Here is a 17,870-nt window from a genome sequence, read left to right as displayed (position 1 = left end):
AAGGGCAGCACCAGCTCTGAGCCTCCTTCACTTTCGATTCTGCCCCTGGGGCGACTCAGACTTCTGACGCCCAATCACGGAAATTACCTCACTGCCCCCTGCCCCGCCCCCCGCCCCGCCTTCAAGTGATAGCCCCCCCCCCCCCAGCCTGGCCAGCTCCTACCACCCTGCAGGGCAAAGACTGCCCCTGGGGTCAGCCCCGCAGGACTCTGACTGGCCCTTCCCCCACCCCCAGCTACACACAAACACGCAGACCTCAGGTGCGGGGGAGGGGAGGGTGGGACCAGTGACTCCCGGAGCCCTAGAAAGCTTGCTGTGCTGTGGGCTGCGGTCCAGCGTGTGGTGCCCGGGGGAGGCCAGTGACGGAGTGTGTTGGGGAGGCTCTCCTCGTAGAGGCTCCAGTGATATCCTCCAATCCCTTAAGACGCAGACAGATTTTGGTACTGTGCCAGAACCCAGAGCACGAAAACTTCCCACCCCAGACCACACAGCAGGAAGAGCTGGGGAATTGTGCAATGTCACTTGAACTGCCTGCCTTCCTGACCTCGCTGGGGAAATGCCATCAGACCTGAGGCTCTGCTGGCTCACGAAAGGCTGGGCACCTACCCAGGCTGAGTTCCCTGTCTCACCGGACACTGTAGCCCTAAGGACTGATACTAGCCTTACCCAGTGCCAGGGCTGGCCTGAATGACGAGTATGCATGTGGCCGAAAAAACCAGGTGTCATAAAAGACTCAGGCTGCTCCTGGCTCTCTTGGCCACTTGCTGTGGGGGGACAGGGGGAGTGAGAGATGGGCTGTATTTCAGGACCATGCCACATTGGAGGAACTGAACCATCTTTCTTCCCCTCCACCCTGCAGACAATAGCCTGACCACAGCATAGGAGAGCTGCCAATCCAGAACCCCAACTGATTTTACTCCCAACTGCAAAATCATACATGTTACAGTCCCTCGACCAGTGACACACAGCCTTCTCCACAGCTGGCTTCCTGCCGTGGCAAATAAAGTCAAAAGAGCCCCACACGAGTCAACATGCCAGTTGGACACACACCCAGAGCACCTAAAGAGGGAAGAGAACTGGGGAAGAGGCCCTGTGAACAGGAGCAACAAGAGGACAGGGACTGAAGCAGGGGTGCGGAGTCTCTTGACCAGTCCATGGTGGCCATGTGGTAGATTGATAGGGGATTGGGTTTCACTGGCTCCATCTTGTCTTCATGGTGGAGGCAGTGAAGTCCCACTTCCCAGGTGATGGACATGCCTGAATTCCTAGAGACAGGGCGGGGCCTTGGACAAGAGGTTATATACCTGCCAGTCTCGGGTCCTGACCTCTCAAGCTCTCTGTGACCCTGCCCCTGACCTGACCCTTTAGGCCCAGACCAGCTCAGGCGCTGGTAGGACCTGCCACGTGTCCCCATGTTGGTGGCCTGCCTACTGGCTCCTGGCTCTTCTCAGCACTGTCCCACTACAGCCCTCCATCAGAGCTGATCTGGTTTGGTGGTACTGTTTGTCTGCTTTTTCTTTTCCCTCTGGCTTTCATGGCTCAGTTTTCTGACAGTGTTAAGTGTACTCGCAAGGCTGCAAATCTTTGCCACAGGAGTCCATCGGCAGATGCTGGCCTTCTAATAAAGACTCCCGATTTGACCTCTCAAAATGTGGCTTCTCCGTTTTCTCGCCATACCACCAGACAAGCTTAACCAGAACATGCAAGAAAACTCTGAAATATTCCTGAGAGACATAAGAGGTGACCCACTCCTATAATCCTAGTTACTCAGGAAGCTGAGATCAGAGGATCTTGGTTTGAAACTAGCCTGAGCAGGAAAGTCCATGAGACCTTTTTTTTTGGTTGAACATAGGGCTTGAACTCTGGGCGTGGGTGCTGTCCCTCAGCTCTTCAGATCAAGGTGAGTGCTCTACCATTTTAGCCACAGCACCACTTCCGGTTTTCTAGTGGTTTACTGGAGATATGAGTCTCATGGACTTTCCTGCCCAGACTAGCTTTGAACCACAATCCTCAGATCTCAGCCTCCTTAGTAGCTAGGGTTACAGGCGTGAGCCACCGATGCTTGGCTATCCATGAGACTCCAATTAACCACCAAAAGGCCAGAAATAAAGCTGTGGCTCAAGTGGTAGAGCAATAGCCTTGAGCAAAAGAAACCAAAGGACAGTACCCAGTCTCTGAGTTCAAGCTCCAGATGTTAGTATATCCTCTTCCATTTGGGGCTTTACAGTCTCCATCCTAGGCCCTCAGCATGTATCTCCAGCCCCAGCTGCATCATGGAATGCTCTCCACCCAGACCTGAATTCTATTCTGCCCTTCATGAAGAACAGAGAACTCCCCCCTTTCCCCGGCTCCCACAGGAATCCCACCCAGACCTGAACTCCGCCCTGCCTATCTGGTGTGTCAGTGAGCAGCTGCCATGCAGAGTACCTCCTGCCTCCAGCCCCCATGGTAAAAGGATGACCCTGGGAATCAGGCACCATTTCTCCCTCTCCCATGAGGGAGGTAGCCTTGTCAGCCTTGGCTGGCAATAAACTCCTTTTCCTGGATGTGACTGTGTTCTTGTGGTATTCTGGGATGGGTGCTTTCAGTTAAGGCTGTTAAGGCTTGGTCTCCACCTCAACATGTGGTTTTGTTTTTAAAAGCTATGAGCTACCTCTGTTCAGGGCTGCAGGTCTTTATGACGAAGTGACCTTCCAATAAAGACTCCCAATTTGACCTCTTAAATTGTGGCATCTCCATCTCTTGCTGATTGAATTCCCATACAACATCAGGAAGGCATACATCACTGTCAGACAAGTGTTCATTCTTGGGTGAGGAATGCCCCCTCAGCAAGGAATGCATCCTGCTGTCTCTGTTTGAAGCAAAGATGGAACTTCTGTGTTTCTAAATACCATATTTCTGAGTTGTCTTCACCAGGCTGTATCTTCCTCAATTTATCCTGCCTCAATACATGCCTATAATTGCAACACTTGGAATGCTGTGCAAGAGAATTGATTCAAGGCCAGCCTGAGTACACAGTGAAACCCTGTTTCAAAAAAACAAAATAAAGCCAGGCACTGGTGGCTCACGCCTGTAATCCTAGCTACTCAGGAGGCTGAGATCTGAGGATCGAGGTTCAAAGCCAGCCCAGGTAGGAAAGTCCGTGAGACTCTTATCTCCAATAAACCACTCAGAAAACTGGAAGTGGCGCTGTGGCTCAAGTGGTTGAGCACTTGCCTTGAGCTGAAGAGCTGAGGGACAGCGCCCAGGCCCAGAGTTCAAGCCTCACAACCAAAAAAAAAAAAAAAAAAAAAAAAAGCTGGGTACCAGTGGCTCACACCTGTATTCCTAGCTACTCAGGAAGCTGAGATGTGAGGATAGTAGTTCAAAGCCAGCCAGCCAGGAAAGTCTGTGAGACTCTTATCTCCAATAAACCCCCAGAAAACTGGAAGTGGAGCTGTGGCTCAAAGTGGTAGAGCACTAGCCTGGAGCTGAAGAGTGCAGGTGTAGTGCCCAAACCCAGAGTTCAAGCCCCACAATCGATTTTTAAAAAATTCTGGCTTTAGTTTCCTCTAAATGGCTTGATTCACTGGCCTCTTAGTAGCCTCTAAGATTTCCCCTATTTAGAAAGGCTAAGGTGTATCCCCTGTATGAAAGGTCAAGGTGTACCTTCCCTAGATAGAAAAGGTCTGCTTGGCCGGGTGCTGGTGGCTCAGGCCTGTCATCCTAGCTACTCAGAAGGCTGAGATCTGAGGATTGTGGTTCAGAGCCAGCCTGGACAGGAAAGTCCGTGAGACTCTTTTCTCCAATTAATTACCAGAAAACTGGAAGTGGTGCTGTGGCTCAAGTGCTTGCCTTGAGCTGAAGAGCTGAGGGACAGTACCCAAGCCCAGAGTTCAAGCCCCATGACAGAAAGAAAGAAAGAAAGAAAGAGAGAGAGAGAGAGAGAGAGAGAAAGAGAGAGAGAGAGAGAGAGAGAGAGGGAGGGAGGGAGGGAGGGAGGGAGGGAGGGAGGGAGGGAGGGAGGGAGGAAGGAAGGAAGGAAGGAAGGAAGGAAGGAAGGAAGGAAGGAAGGAAGGAAGGGCTGCTTGTACTGAGCTACTTCCTAATAAGGTCTGCTTGTGTGGGGGTCTTGAGTGTATTTACCTGAAGCATGTGTCTTGTCTTTAAAAGCTTTGTGTAAGCTCTCTTCTAGGCTGCTGGTCTTTGAGACAGGAGTATGCCTGTAGACACGTCCCATTTGACCTCTCAAAATGTGGCTTCTCTGTTTCTTGCTGACTGCAAGACTCTTATTTCCAATTAACACTTGTAAGCAAGACCTTACAACAAGACTATATCTCCAGTTAACACCAGAAAGCCAGAAGGAGAATTGTGGTTTAAAGTGGTAGAGTGCTAGCCTTGAGCAAAATAAGCAAAAAAGCTCAGGGACATTGCCCAGGCCATAGTTCACTCATAACCAATTTAAAAAAAAAAAAAGCCTGAGAAAAGCCTGTAAAATTCTTATCTCCAATTCACTACCTCCAAACCAGAAATGGAGCTGTAGCTCAAAGTGATAGAGCATTAGCCTTGAGCACAAAAGCTCAGTGACTGTGCTCAAGCCCTGAGTTCAAGCTCCAGAACCATCAAAAAACAAGAACTGGGGGCAGGTATACATGCTAGCTCTAAAGTTCATTTGGAAAAGCATTGTATAACCAAGAATGGGCAGGAAAAGAGAACAGTAAGGTGTCGTAAGGTGAATCCAGCCATGAGATGAGAAACAGAAGCCACATTTTGAGAGGTCGAATTGGGAGTCTTTATTAGAAAGCTGGAATCTTTATTAGAAAGCTGACTCCTGCCACAAAGACCTGCAGCCCTGTGAATACATTTAGCACTGTTAGAAAACTGAGTCATAGCCGGGCACTGGTGGCTCACACCTGTCATCCTAGCTACTCAGGAGGCTGAGATCTGAGAATCCCGGTTCAAAGCCAGCCTGGGCAGAGTCCGTGAGACTCTTATTTCCAATAAATCACTAGAAAACCGGATGTGGCACTGTGGCTCAAGCAGTAGCACACCTGCCTTGAGCTGAAGAGCTGAGGGACAGTGCCCAGGCCCAGAGTTCAAGCCCACAATCGACACACAAAAAAAAAAAAAGAAAGAAAAAGAAAAAGAAAGAAATAGAACTAGGATTAAGAAAGAGTTATCCTTAGTGTGAAGAAAATGCAAGATAGAACCACATGATTATGTTCTCCACTGCTTAATCAGCAAGGCCACACACTCTCAGTTGGAGCTTTAGGCTCAAAAGGGCCCCAGCAGAACAACAATTAGCATACCCCGTCATTCCAGGGACAGGCCCAGAGATGGTGATGTCTGGCTTTGCTCATGGCGGCCTCTCTTCTCATGGCACAGACTGGACTCACCTTACTCAGCACAGGTCACCTGACCAGCAGCCTTCCACACAGGGAAGGCTTGAATGCCATGGAAAAGAGAATAGCTCAACCTTTCTGCAACTGTTTCCCAAGGCACTTGGCTGAGGAACTGAGATGTGTGTAACCATGGATACAGAAAGGAACCAAAAAGCCCGTAAAGTACAGGAACCTATTACAGAAATCAGAAGTAAACTGGTTGTGGCAGGTGGAAACTTGCTGTTCTCTCTTGGCTTTGGCAGCATTGTTGTTTTATCATTATTATTTGTGCTGATCCTGGGGTTTGAACTTGGCTTTGGCAGCATTGTTGTTTTATCATTATTATTTGTGCTGATCCTGGGGTTTGAACTCAGGGCCTGGGCACTGTCCCTAAGCTTTTTTGCTCAACGTTAGGGAAGGACTGACACCCACCCTGTTTTCCCCGGTGCATACAGACATCAAGCAAACCTCCAAAGACAGGTGCAGACTGCCTGACAAAGGCAGGGTAATCTACCCAAGCCTGCTGTAAACAACCCATTGGAGGCCTAACAGAAAAGCCCTCACCTCCCCCTTCACCTCTGCCTCCTCGCTCAGACCTCAGCAATACCCACTCCTGTCCCGCTTCTTTAAACAGTCTCCAAGCCCACGGGAAGGCTGTGTCCTTTACTGCTGTATCTCAATAAACTGTCATCACCTGTGAAAGATCCAGTCTTGTTTGTCTTCTTCCTTTCTCCTCCATTTTCCTAACAGCTAGTGCTCTACCACTTTGAGCTACAGCTCCACTTCTGGCTTTTGATAGTTAATTGGAGATAGCAGTCTCACCGACTTTCCTGCCCAGGTTGGCTTAGAACCGTGATCCTCAGACCTCTGCCTCCTGAGTAGCTAGGATGACAGGCATTGAGCCACCAGTACCCAGTCACCTTTGGTTTTTGTTTTTGTACCAAGTGTTTATCTCCTTAATGGAAATGATCAACAAAACGTATCGGCTCAGGTACAAATTGTGTAGATACTGCACATGGGCCTAGAATGTTGCCATGGACAGACAGATCTCTGGCCTCTCTCAACTGTGCTAAAGCCAGAACTACCATTCCTGGCCTCCCAGACCAAACCAGGCCAGATCTTAGAACCCATGCTTCTCCTATTCCCTAGGCACTCATATCCCTCAGCCTCTTCAATATGCATTCCACAAAATCCTGGCCCCAAGTCTTACCCTCTTGCTCCTCCAAAGGTCCTCCTGTCCCAGCAGAGGGCACCTCTCCCCCCAAGAGCCCTGGCTGAAAGCAGGCATGCCCAACACGTCCTTGCATCCAAGTGTCCATCCAACACCCCGCAACAAATACAGCATGCAAAACCAAAGCTGATGCTAAGAGGAAGAAAAAGTATGAACTCAATAGAGTTAACACAGTTTTAATGCCAATATCAATAATATCAATACTTAATAATCAAGGCTCCACGGCCATATCAGGGTCAATCCGGCTTTCACATTGTAGATCCCTGTTCTTGGGAAACATACACCATAATGTTAGGGTAAGGTTGCAGCCTCTTATTCTCTAAGGGTTCAGGAATATGTATATGAAGATGTGTGTATGTGTATAATAAATATACACATACATTAACATACATGTACATACATGTATGTACATGTGTACACATACAGATTTATAAATACTATAGCAACAGATGGAAAAAATCCAAATCAATAAAAAGGTACAGTTCTTTGCAGTGTGTTTCCAACTCTTCATAAAGACAAACTATCTTCCTACTGGGCCCTTAGTTTCATTTCCCGTGAACCAAGCTTCCTCCCATGTATATGGCCCAATGGTTAAAGGCAGCCCACCCATCACAACCTCTGCTGCCGGTCATGGTCCCAAGGTCAGGCCCAGCTGCGGCCCAGCAGTCCTGATCTCTCAGCTGGTGCGACTCATCCAAGAAGCACTTTGACACCTACCTTGTCCGCCCTGGGCCTCCCTCCCAGACAGGAAGTCAAACCTTGGATTGAAGAGCGCACTCAGTGTGGGGGAGAGTGTGCTGGTTACACATTTCTTCCCGGTGGTAGAAAACGGGACAGCTGCCGAGGTCACTCCAGCATAGGCCCAGGGAGGGTGTTCCCAACAGATAGACCCACTGAAGGGAAGACCCAAAATCAGCTCAGGAGAAATCATCTGCGGCCATAGAGCTGCTAAGAGAAACCCAGAGCGCCCCACAGCCTGGTAGGCTATGAAGGCTTTGAAAGACATGAAAAGTATTGAGAAAAATTTTGATAAATGAGGTTTCAGATTTTTTTTTTGCTTTGGTCAGTTGTGGGGCTTGAACTCTGGGCCTGGGCGCTGTCCCTCAGCTCTTCAGCTCAAGGTGAATGTTCTACCACTTGAGCTACAGCACCACTTCCAGTTTTCTGTTGGTTTATTGGAGATAAGAGTCTCATGGACTTTCCTGCCCAGGCTGGCTTTGAACCACGATCCTCAGATCTCAACCTCCTAAGTACCTAGGATTACAGGCGTGAGCCACTGGCGCCTAGCTAGAAATATTTTTTGTAATTGCTATTCAAAAGATACCAGCCAATGAGCAGGTACTAGGGGCTCATTCCTGTAATCCTAGCTATTCAGGAAGCTGAGATCTGAAAATCATGGTTCAAAGCCTGCCCAGGCAAAAACATCCATGAGTCTCTGATCTCCAATTGGTATTGGTAAGAAAACAAAAACAAAAAGACAGTTTGGGGATTTAACACAATGGTAGAGTGTTTGCTCCAGCACTGCCAAGAAAAAGAAAAGAAAAACCACAATCAGAAGAAAACTGAATAAGAAAATGAAACGTTAAAAATGGGTAAAAGACACAGATATTTCCCAATAGGAGATGTGCACAATGTTAAACATATATGAAGTTACTCCAGATCAGTCATACATCGTTTCGGACTTATACATTTGATTACAATTGGTAACAAAGACAGGCATGGTGGTATACACCTGTAATCTTAGCACTAGAGAGGCTGGGTTCAAGGACAGTGTAGGCTTGACACTAGCTCGAGAGCCTGTGTCTCAATAACACAGAATGAAACAAGCAACAATGAGATACCATTGTACACCTATTACAATGGCTACATTTCAAAGTACTGAGGGTACCAAAGGCTGGTGTGGATGTGGAACAACAGGAATTCCCCATTTGTTGCTGGTGGGAATGCAAATCAGAACAGCTGCTCTGCACCACTTCACAATTCGATAATCTCTTACAAAGTCAGCAGCCTCACCATATAAACGAGCAATGATACCAGCATTTACTCAAAAGAAAAAGTGACCATAACAAAGCACACTAATTTGTTTTCTACTTCCTTTGAGTAAATAAAGGGGGATGAATTTGACTGAAGTGCATTATGAGTATATATGGGAATATTACAACGGAACTCCTTTGCATAATTAACATATGCTAAGAAAAAAGCAGAAAGAAAACACACAAACACCAGCACACAGTGGCTGATAACGGCTTTATTCACAGTAGCCAAAGCTAGATAGACAAACAGGTCTATCCAGACAGCAGACTATTTCTGAGCACCACCTGGTACACGGCACTCTGCAGCACAAGGAGTCCGAGCAGGCAGGCTGCTCCTCACTTCTTCATTCGCAACCCATGACGGCCAGTGCTGGAGCCTGCCCTAAGGGACATCTAAATACTTAGAGGCAAGAGGTGGTTCTTCTAAGCTCACAGATTCATAGTCTACAGCCCGCGTGGACCCCCAAATGGTCAGGAAGACGGTATCTCAAGGTCTATCAGTGAGGTACAGCTCTCTCAGGGACAGAAGTGACCCAGGCACTATTGGCACTTGAGTGACCAGGAGAGACCATCACATAGGCAAACTGGCAATGCAGAGTGTGAGGCAGAGGCCAGGGCAGGGAGGTCCTCCTGGCCAGAGAGATGGAAGGGCTTTGACCAGGTGAGCTTCCAGGAAGATGGCCTGAGCACCTGGATGCTTGTGGGCACCCCTCCCTGCAAAGACGAGGAGTAGTGGAAGGGAAAGGTTTAGGAGAGAGAAGCAAGCAGGAATTCTGTTTTGGACCCATGAAATCTGAGGTGCCTCAGATCTTCTGTGGGTCGGGGGAGGCAGCAGACATGAAGCCGCCCAAGTGTGAACTTGACAGGAAAGGTCCAGGACACATCCACAAGCTCCACGTAGCAGTGTGTGTGTGTGTGTGTGTGTGTGTGTGGAAGGAAGGGCGGCAATCAGGACAGGTCTTCAGAGCTGAAGACACACCCACTTCAAGGCGGCCTCCACCCTGACTTTCAAAGTACACGGAGAGTGTCAAACTCAAGAGTGGAATCCTGAGACCCATGGGGCCCGGGACAAGGTCAGCAGAAAGGGTACAGAACCGGTCTGACAGGAATGGCCTCTCCTTGGGATCCCAGCTTTGGATCAAGGCTCTTCCTCAGTACTCAGAACATCCCCCAGTCACAGTGAACCCCGGACTCACAGTCTGTGGGAGTCTGATGCAGCAGCAGAGTGAAGGTGCTCAGGGCCCAGGTAAGGCTCAGGAAACCTCGCTGCATACCGGCACCTGGTGTTACACCAGCTGCTGCAGCTTAGGATGCTCGGGTCACGGGCCATAGACCACAACTGGAGGCATGAAGAGGACTCAGAATGCAGGCCCACCTGGGACAAGCTGGCAATACCCACTGGGGGCGTCGTTCAAAGTTCAAATCGTTGCCTTCCACACAGCTTCTCATTGCAAACAGACACATATATTAGGAAAAAAAAATGTTTTTATTTCAAATTAAAGTACCAAGCAGATGCTCGCAAAAACAACACACAAAGTGGAACTCAAACACTGCTTTTCCCAGTGCCCCTTGACAGGCCCAAGGAGAAGCCTATACCCTCTGCAAAACCCACACACAAGGCAGCCATGAACACCCGTGTCTGCGCGTGACAGGAGGGCTCTCTCCTCTCGAGGCCTGGCCAGGGAGGGAGGCCGGCGACCCTGAGGAGCCCGCAGGGCCTACAGGAGGCAGGCACCAGCAAGTGGAGGGGCACTGACCACACCTCCTCCCCCAGGGCTGGGCTTCCTCTCTTCCCTTGCCAGGAACAGCCCAGGAGGCGAGGCTGGAGAGATGTCTGTGGGTGGCTACAGGAGGGCGGAGGAACTGGGAATCAATCCCGAAGCTGGTTGGGGCTCTTTTTTAATATGGCTCTGAAATTAACTTCAACTTCCAGTACCTCCATGGACTAAGGGGTAAGGGCTGAAAAGGTCCCAATCTTGTTCTTACAAAGAAGGGAAACTGACCCACAACTCAAAAGACAAGAGAGCACCTTGGACATGGGCCAAGGAGAGGCCCTGCAAGCCCCTGGCTCCCAGGGTGGGAGGTGTTTTACTGATGACACTGTCGACTCTAATCTGAGCTGGTGGGCTGGGGACCGGAGAGCCTGCTAGGCAGCACCAACCCTGCAGACTCTTGATGGCCACATGAAACAGGGCTTGCAACTCAAAAAAAAAAAAAAAAAAAAATGAGTATGTACACAAACAGGTAAACATCAGCCGAAACCAACTGATCATGACCACAGTGAACAAGGATGTAACAGAAGGAAAACAAGATTGAACCTCAGTAGCTTGACACGGTGTGGGGAGGCGGTAGGGGCCCGGGTCACAGCGAAGGTGTGGAGGGGAGGCCCGGGCAGTCACAGGGATGGAGAGATGGACAAAAGGGCGGCCAGTTCCCTTCAAAGGAGTGGATGGAATGGCAGGCCCTCTCCTGCTGCAACGCCCCAGAAAGGAAGCTCTCCCGTCGACAGAGCCAGCAGCAGTGTCTGGAGACAACTCCTGAGGCTCAGTCTAAGGTGCCCTACGGTAGCCAGGGCTCCTCTCTTTCTGAACACCTGCCTCCAGGGGCTCTGGCCTGGAGCACAGCCTCCCTCACCTCCCACATACCCCCTTCAGCATTCTGGTCCCACCTCTCCTACCTTGTCCTGAACAGGGTCTGGGCAGCCTCCCCATAGGCCCCGGGGCTGTCTCTGGGGATGGGGGGAACACTGTCAGCTGGGGGGGTCTCAGTTCCACCTCCAGGGAAACTCAGGGAGAGGAGGGCTATTATGGGGGCTCCAACAGAAGGCTGTACACCAGAGCCTTCCGAGCCACCCCAAGTCTGAAGGCACACCCCACAGAAACCCTCCGCAAAGCTCGGTCTTGGGAAGGGATCTGCCCAGGACCCCGGCACTGAGCAGCGCATGCGCAGCCCCGGCCCCTCCCAGGGCCAACTCGGGAGCCTAGGCACTCAGCATTATTTTGGTTGAAAATGCTATAAATTTGATTCTTCCTAGAAGCCTACTAAGGAATTCACTTATAAACACCTGCAACCCATGTGCAAAGGCGCCCAGACCACACCTGAGCACCTGTAGGGAGAGGAGAGGGGCCCCACCTGGGGTCTGCACCCCGGCCCTGGGGGCGTGTCCCACGCCAGCAGGAGAGTGGGCACTGGCTACACTAAACCTACAGAAAACTGTGGGAAGAAACCAAATCCATAGGATCCATGGGTTACCACACTTGGGTTCAGTCCCCAAGACATGTGTCAGTAATGTGCCCAGAAGGCCTGCTCGGGGCGCACCAGGGCTCAGCTGGGCCTTGGCGCCACCAGTGACTACAGGGTCTCAGGCCGCCGCCACAGGTCTGCCGCGTCACGGGGCACACCCAGGCCTCCTCTTGGTCCTTGTCCCCCCACCTCCTGTTCAAGGCCCAATGTGTAAACAGGATAATAAGCAACAGATGGAAAAGTATATTTCCCAAGAAAAAAGGGGAGTAAGTTTTGAACTTGAAGACTGATTTTCCAGGTTGCTGGCATCATTCTGTCCCTTTTTTCTTCTTCTCTTGATTCATCTGGCAATTCCTCTCTTTGGTTCAGCCCCTGAGACCTGCCTGTGCTGAGCCAGCCCCGCAGCCTCTGCCCGCAGTGGTCTGAGGAGAGCCAGCCGGTCCACACCCTAGGGGCTCACCCTCCCCGCCAGCTACTTCTGCTCATGGTCCCCTGCCACAGCAGCCACCTCGATGGTGGCCGTGTGCTCCTCAGGCCCCGGGGCGGCCGCCGTGGGCACTGTCACGATCGTGCTGCCTGCAGGTGCTGCCTGGGCCACACTCTGCAGGGTGGGGCCCAGGCCAGGCAGGGTAAGTAGCTGCAGCGGGCTGACCACCTTCAGCACCGTGCTCCCGTCCTGCATGGCAGCTGTGCTCAGCACCGTGAGGCTGGACGTGTCTGGGTGGATCTCTACCGTGCTGGGGAAGGTGGAGCCTGAGGAGGCCAGGACTGTGTAGCCCCCAAGCAGTGGGGAGGCCGGTGAAGTGGCTGGGGGAGCCTGCGGGGAGCCTTTGCCCAGGACCGTGGAGGGCAGCGTGGAGGGCAGCGTGGAGACCACCTTGCCTAGTGGCACGCTGGTCAGCTGAGACATGGGCATGCCTGGGGCAAGGGCGATCTGTGCAGACTGTGTAAGCACCTGTGAAGCCATGGCAGCTGGTCCCGACGTGGCCCGCGCAAGCCGGGGCCGCTTCATAGGGGATGGCAGGGAGACCGGGGTCAGCGTCATGAGCACATTGCTGAGGTGCTGGGACTTGTGCTTCAGCTCTTTGGCACGGCGGCGGTGTTCATCACACTGCTGCTCCAGGGCTGTGGGGACACACAAGGCCGTGGGGCACGGGGGGAGGGGTGGACAGCATCCTCACAGGGCCGTGGGGCACGGGGAGAGGGGTGGACGGCATCCGCACAGGGCCGTGGGGACACACAGGGCCGTGGGGACACACAGGGCCGTGGGACATGGGGAGAGGGGTGGACGGCATCCGCACAGGGCCGTGGGGCACGGGGAGAGGGGTGGACGGCATCCGCACAGGGCCGTGGGGACACACAGGGCCGTGGGGACACACAGGGCCGTGGGGCACGGGGAGAGGGGTGGACAGCACTCTCAGAGGGCCATAGGGACAGACAACACATCAGCAAGTGGATCACAAACTAACAGCAACCCAGATGACCACAGGACCCCACGCCATAGGAAGGTTGCTGCAGTGGGCCTCTTGATGGCTCTTGGGCTGACTCAGGCCCACAGTTCCCATGTGGAAGTGCTGTGGGCCAGACTTCCCTTGATGCCAGTGTGTCCCAGGCTGTGTCACATGGAAAGCTACTCTTCAGGCCAAAGCCGCCAAGTAAGGTGGCTGTTCCCACACATATGCAGTGCCTGCACATGAGTAGCAACTTCAGGAACAACTTGGAACAAATGCACAGACAGCACAGGGTCAATCAGCTCTCCCTGCAACCGTGGTCTTTTCATCTCTCTGCTTTCTCTCTTAAGTATGAACAACTTGGTTCACACAGAGAGGCTAGTGAACACCGAGTTGGCCCTGACCAGTACTGGTGAAGTCTGCATAGCCACTGAAATTTTACTTTTTTCTGCGTGACACCTGTGACCTTTCCATCGCCCAGGCCACAGGGAAAAGCCCACCGCCGTGGCTGTGTCTTAGGAAAGTGGGGGACACAGGACCAGAGATGTGAGGCCTCCCCGGACTCCCGGCACGCCACAGGACATACCTGCCAAGTCCCGGGCATACTGCTCCCGTGAGCGATCCATCTGGCACTTGTGGCTGGCCAGCACCTTCTTCACCAGGTCCAGCATGCCAAAGTTCTGCACGATGTTGTTGAGGAGGACAGCATCTTAAAGGAGCGGTGTGAACACAGCAAAAACCTGAGAGCCTGGAACCCAGAGCTGGGCTGGCCCCTCTGCAATCTAGCCAGCAGTCAGCTCCGAAGAGACCTGGCATGATGCACACCAAACGCCCCTCCCGCTGCCAGCTGCCAGCTCTCCCCCGTGCATCTCAGCTGCACAGCAGGGCCTGGAGGCAGCTGGCAATAGGAGCCCTCAGACCTCCTCACCTCGGAGCTGCAGCGGGGGGTCCTGCACCCGCTGCTGCAGGCCTTTCATGGTCTCTTCCAGCTCCTGCTGGAATTCCTGTATAACCTCGTCCAGCAAGCCAGCGTCCTTCAGCCCCCGCCAGAAGGCAAATGTGTCATCTGTGAGAGAGGGAAGAGGCCAGGAGCAAAAGGCATGTTGATGCATGAGGTGCCCACAGCAGGAGAGAGAAAACAAGGACATTGCCACAAGAGTCTGTAAATCCAGTGGACCGTGGCTGAGCTCTGCCTCAGGGCACCTAGCAGAGACTGGAGCACTTAGGATGCCTGAGGCTGGAACCCCTGGGTGGGACACAGTAGAGGCAAGCGGTTCCACCATGAGCCCACCCATGCTCCCAAAGAGCCCACAGACCCCATACCTCCAATGGCTGTGGTCCAGTCACCAGGGTCCTCACAAGTCTCTATGGTGATGGTGGCAGGGGAGCCATTCACTGCGGAAAAGCAGAGCACAGACGGTGTACTATTCATGGCGTTCCCACGGCCTCCCGGGCCCATCTCCTCAAGGCTACACCTAAACCCCTCTGCCGCCCATTTTCACAGAACTGACAAACATAACCAGACTAGGGTGTCCACAGGACTTCCTATCTCACAGGGAGTTTTTTTTAATCATAGATCTCTTCCCAGCTCTGGCAACTGGTAATATTTTGCTGTACCGTCTGCAACGTGACACTACAAGCCCCTGTGCTGACCACCAGCAGGCCCTTGGCCTGCCTCACCTCTCTCTGGAGGACCAGGTTGCCATATGTCCCATTGATGACACCATAATGCTAGAGCCTGTCACGTTTCTACATTGCTAGTTTAATGAATCATCCATTCTGACTCATCCCTGACTTCATTTCCAGTGTTTACAAACCCAACTGTCCATACAATTTGCACTTAGCAGTTCTGGAGTTTCTGACAGAGGCTTCATGTGCCAACCTGGCTCAGAAGCAGGCTCAGAAAATAGGCAGGTGTCGGGGGTGGGGAGGGGGGAGGATGGGATGGGAAGGGGAAACAAAGGAGGAGGCTACAATGCTTGATAAGAAATGTACTCATTATCTTGCTCATGTAATGGTAACCCCTCTGTACAGTATTTTCACAATAAAAAAAAAGAAAATAGGCAGATGTGTGTTTATTTATTTATTTAGCCAGTCCTGGAGCTTGAACTCAGGGCCTGGGCACTGTCTTTGAGCTTCTTTGTGCTCAAGACAGCACTCTACCACTTGAGCCACAGCACCACTTCTGGCTTTTTCTGCTTATGTGGTGCTGAGGAATCGACCCAGAGCCTCATGCATGCAAGGCAAGCGCTCTACCACGGAGCCACCTTCCCAGCCTCCGGCTTTCCAACCCTATACTGGCCTTTTCCACTTGAATCAAAGATGCACTGTTGGCTGGGCACTGGCAGCTTGCCCCTGCAGTCCTAGCTACTTGGGATGCTGAGATCTAAGGATCCTGGTTCAAAACCAGCCAGGTCAGGAAAGTATATTAGACTCTTATCTTCCAGAAAACTGGAAATAGAGCTGTGGCTCAAAGTGATAGAGTGCTAGCCTTGAACAAAAAGAGCTCAGAGACAGCACCCAGGCCCTGAGTTTAAACTCCAGGATCAACAACAACAAAAAGATATTGTGCTTGTGAATATCATATCCAGAATCAACTTGGACATACATGCATGTGTTTCATAGATTGAGCCTGTCTGAAACGTACTAGCCATATAAAAACCAAATTAGAGGATCTGAGAGGTTCCAAGTTAGAGACTAAACCATCAGAAGAGCTAAATCTTTTTTTTTTTTTTTTAAAGTCAGTCATAAGCCTTGAACTCAAGGACTAGGCACTGTCCCTGAGTGCTTTTGGCTCACGCCACAGCTCCATTTCCAGTTTTTTCATGGTTAATTGGAAGTAAGTCTCACAGACTGCCTGGGCTGGCTTTGAACCGTGATCCTCAGATCTTAGCCTCCTGAGTAGCTAGGATTACAAGTGTGAGCCATCAGAGCTCAAAAGAGCTCATTCCTTTTTTTTTTTTTTTTTTTTTGTCGGTCGTGGGGCCTGAACTCTGGGCCCAGGCACTGTCCCTGAGCTCTTCAGCTCAAGGCTAGCACTCTACCACTTGAGCCATGGCGCCACCTCCAGCCTTTTCTGCTTATGTGGTGCTGAGGAATCGAATCCAGGGCCTCATGCATGCAAGGCAAGCACTTTACCACTGAGCCACTTTCCCAGCCCCAAGAAGAGCTAATTCGAGGCTCAGATGCCACTCCTCAGGAGCTGGTATCTGTGGTACAATTTGTACCAACCAGTCATACATAGCCAGCCTTTTTTTTTTTTTTTAATCAAGATACCACTATTTCTTGATCATTATGTAATAATTCTATCCAAATTTTGTATGTGCCCCACAAAACAATCCTATTAGGTTGACATTCTGGCTGACCACTAAGGCTTGAAGAAATAAGTGAACAGATGTTCCTCCAGTAAAGATGAGGTTACAAGCTGGGCGCTGGTGGATCACACCTGTAATCCTAGCTACTCAGGAGGCTGAGATCTGAGCATTGCAGTTCAAAGCCAGCCTGGGGAGGTAAGTCTGTGAGACTCTTATCTCCAATAAACCACTAGAAAACCAGAAGTGGCGCTGTGGCTCAAGCAGTAGAGCACTCGCCTTGAGCTGAAGAGCGCAAGGAAAGCACCCAGGACCACAGTTCAAGCCCCACGACTGACAAAAAACCAAGATGAGGTTACATATTGATAAGCACATCACCAGTTTGAAAGGTGTGATGTTCCGAGTGTACTTAATACCTCTTAGTTAGCCAGCACACTAAGTGTGCTCAGAGCCGCTCACGGGCCTCAGCTGGGCTATGGCCAGCTTTAATAAGCAGGTGAGAAGGCCCTGGGCTCAACCCCTGCGGTGGCCACTAGGCTCCTGACCACCTCCGCTCCACCCTGCCTCATGTGTACAGTGCGTCCCAGGAGGGTCTCTGCCCTCAACCCCCCAGTGCCTAGCCTCGGGCTTTGGTGCAGAAAGAAGCTAAGTGACAGGCTGCGGGTTACTGTAGCTAACCACAGACTGAGGAAAGGATAACAAAGACCATTCCTCTGAGGGAAGACAGCCACACGACAACCAGCCAGCCTGCCAGGACAGATGCAGGGAAGAACACATGGGCAGAACAGAAGGACCTCAGGCCACCCTTCCCAACAGTGAAATGTCAAAGCACCTAACGGGCCTCAGTGGGCAACAGGGATGCTCATCTCAGCCCAATGCTGAGGAGTGACTGCTAGGGACAGCAGTGCTGTAAAACACATTTTCCAACCAAGCAATGTGACTATGACTCAGGACTAACTTCACTTTGCTCAGTTTAAACGGAATTTCTCATTCAGAATCTAGAAAGAGTTCCAGGGAATATTCAATCCTTCTACAGCTCTGAACAAGGGAGATCAAGAGTTCCCTAAATCATCAACCAAAACCCAAGTGGCAGAGGAGACTTGCAGCCAAGTCTCACAAGAGGCTGATGAGGCCTGAGGCTCTGCAAACGGCCCATGGAGGGGGAGACGCCATAATACCTCAGGACAGGCCTTAGAAGGGAGGAGCCTTCGGCACAGGCAGCTACTTTACTGTTCTCAGTA

At 51.4% G+C, this 17,870-nt stretch overlaps 1 protein-coding gene across 6 annotated transcripts in view; it reads right to left on the bottom strand.

Annotated features, from left to right (window-relative positions):
* Window positions 1–10,091: 10,091 nt before the first annotated feature.
* The window catches only part of LOC138837763 (glucocorticoid modulatory element-binding protein 2), a 47,737-nt gene continuing 39,958 nt past the window's right edge, over window positions 10,092–17,870 (bottom strand). For all 6 annotated transcript variants that reach the window (XM_070036736.1, XM_070036739.1, XM_070036741.1 and 3 more), the window contains 4 exons: window positions 14,642–14,713; window positions 14,247–14,384; window positions 13,905–14,027; window positions 10,092–12,992 (listed from right to left, as the gene is read on the bottom strand). In XM_070036736.1, coding sequence (XP_069892837.1) covers window positions 12,340–12,992; window positions 13,905–14,027; window positions 14,247–14,384; window positions 14,642–14,713 — 986 coding nt within the window. In that variant the 3' untranslated portion in view covers window positions 10,092–12,339. The remainder of the gene's footprint in view (window positions 12,993–13,904; window positions 14,028–14,246; window positions 14,385–14,641; window positions 14,714–17,870) is intronic.

This window comes from Dipodomys merriami, unplaced genomic scaffold (assembly GCF_024711535.1).
Source record: "Dipodomys merriami isolate MVZ:Mamm:240054 unplaced genomic scaffold, mDipMer1.0.p SCAF_275, whole genome shotgun sequence".
NCBI classification, from domain to species: domain Eukaryota; kingdom Metazoa; phylum Chordata; class Mammalia; order Rodentia; family Heteromyidae; genus Dipodomys; species Dipodomys merriami.
The sequence above is the reverse complement of the archived record's forward strand: the minus strand, read 5'-3'. Positions and strand labels throughout refer to the sequence as shown.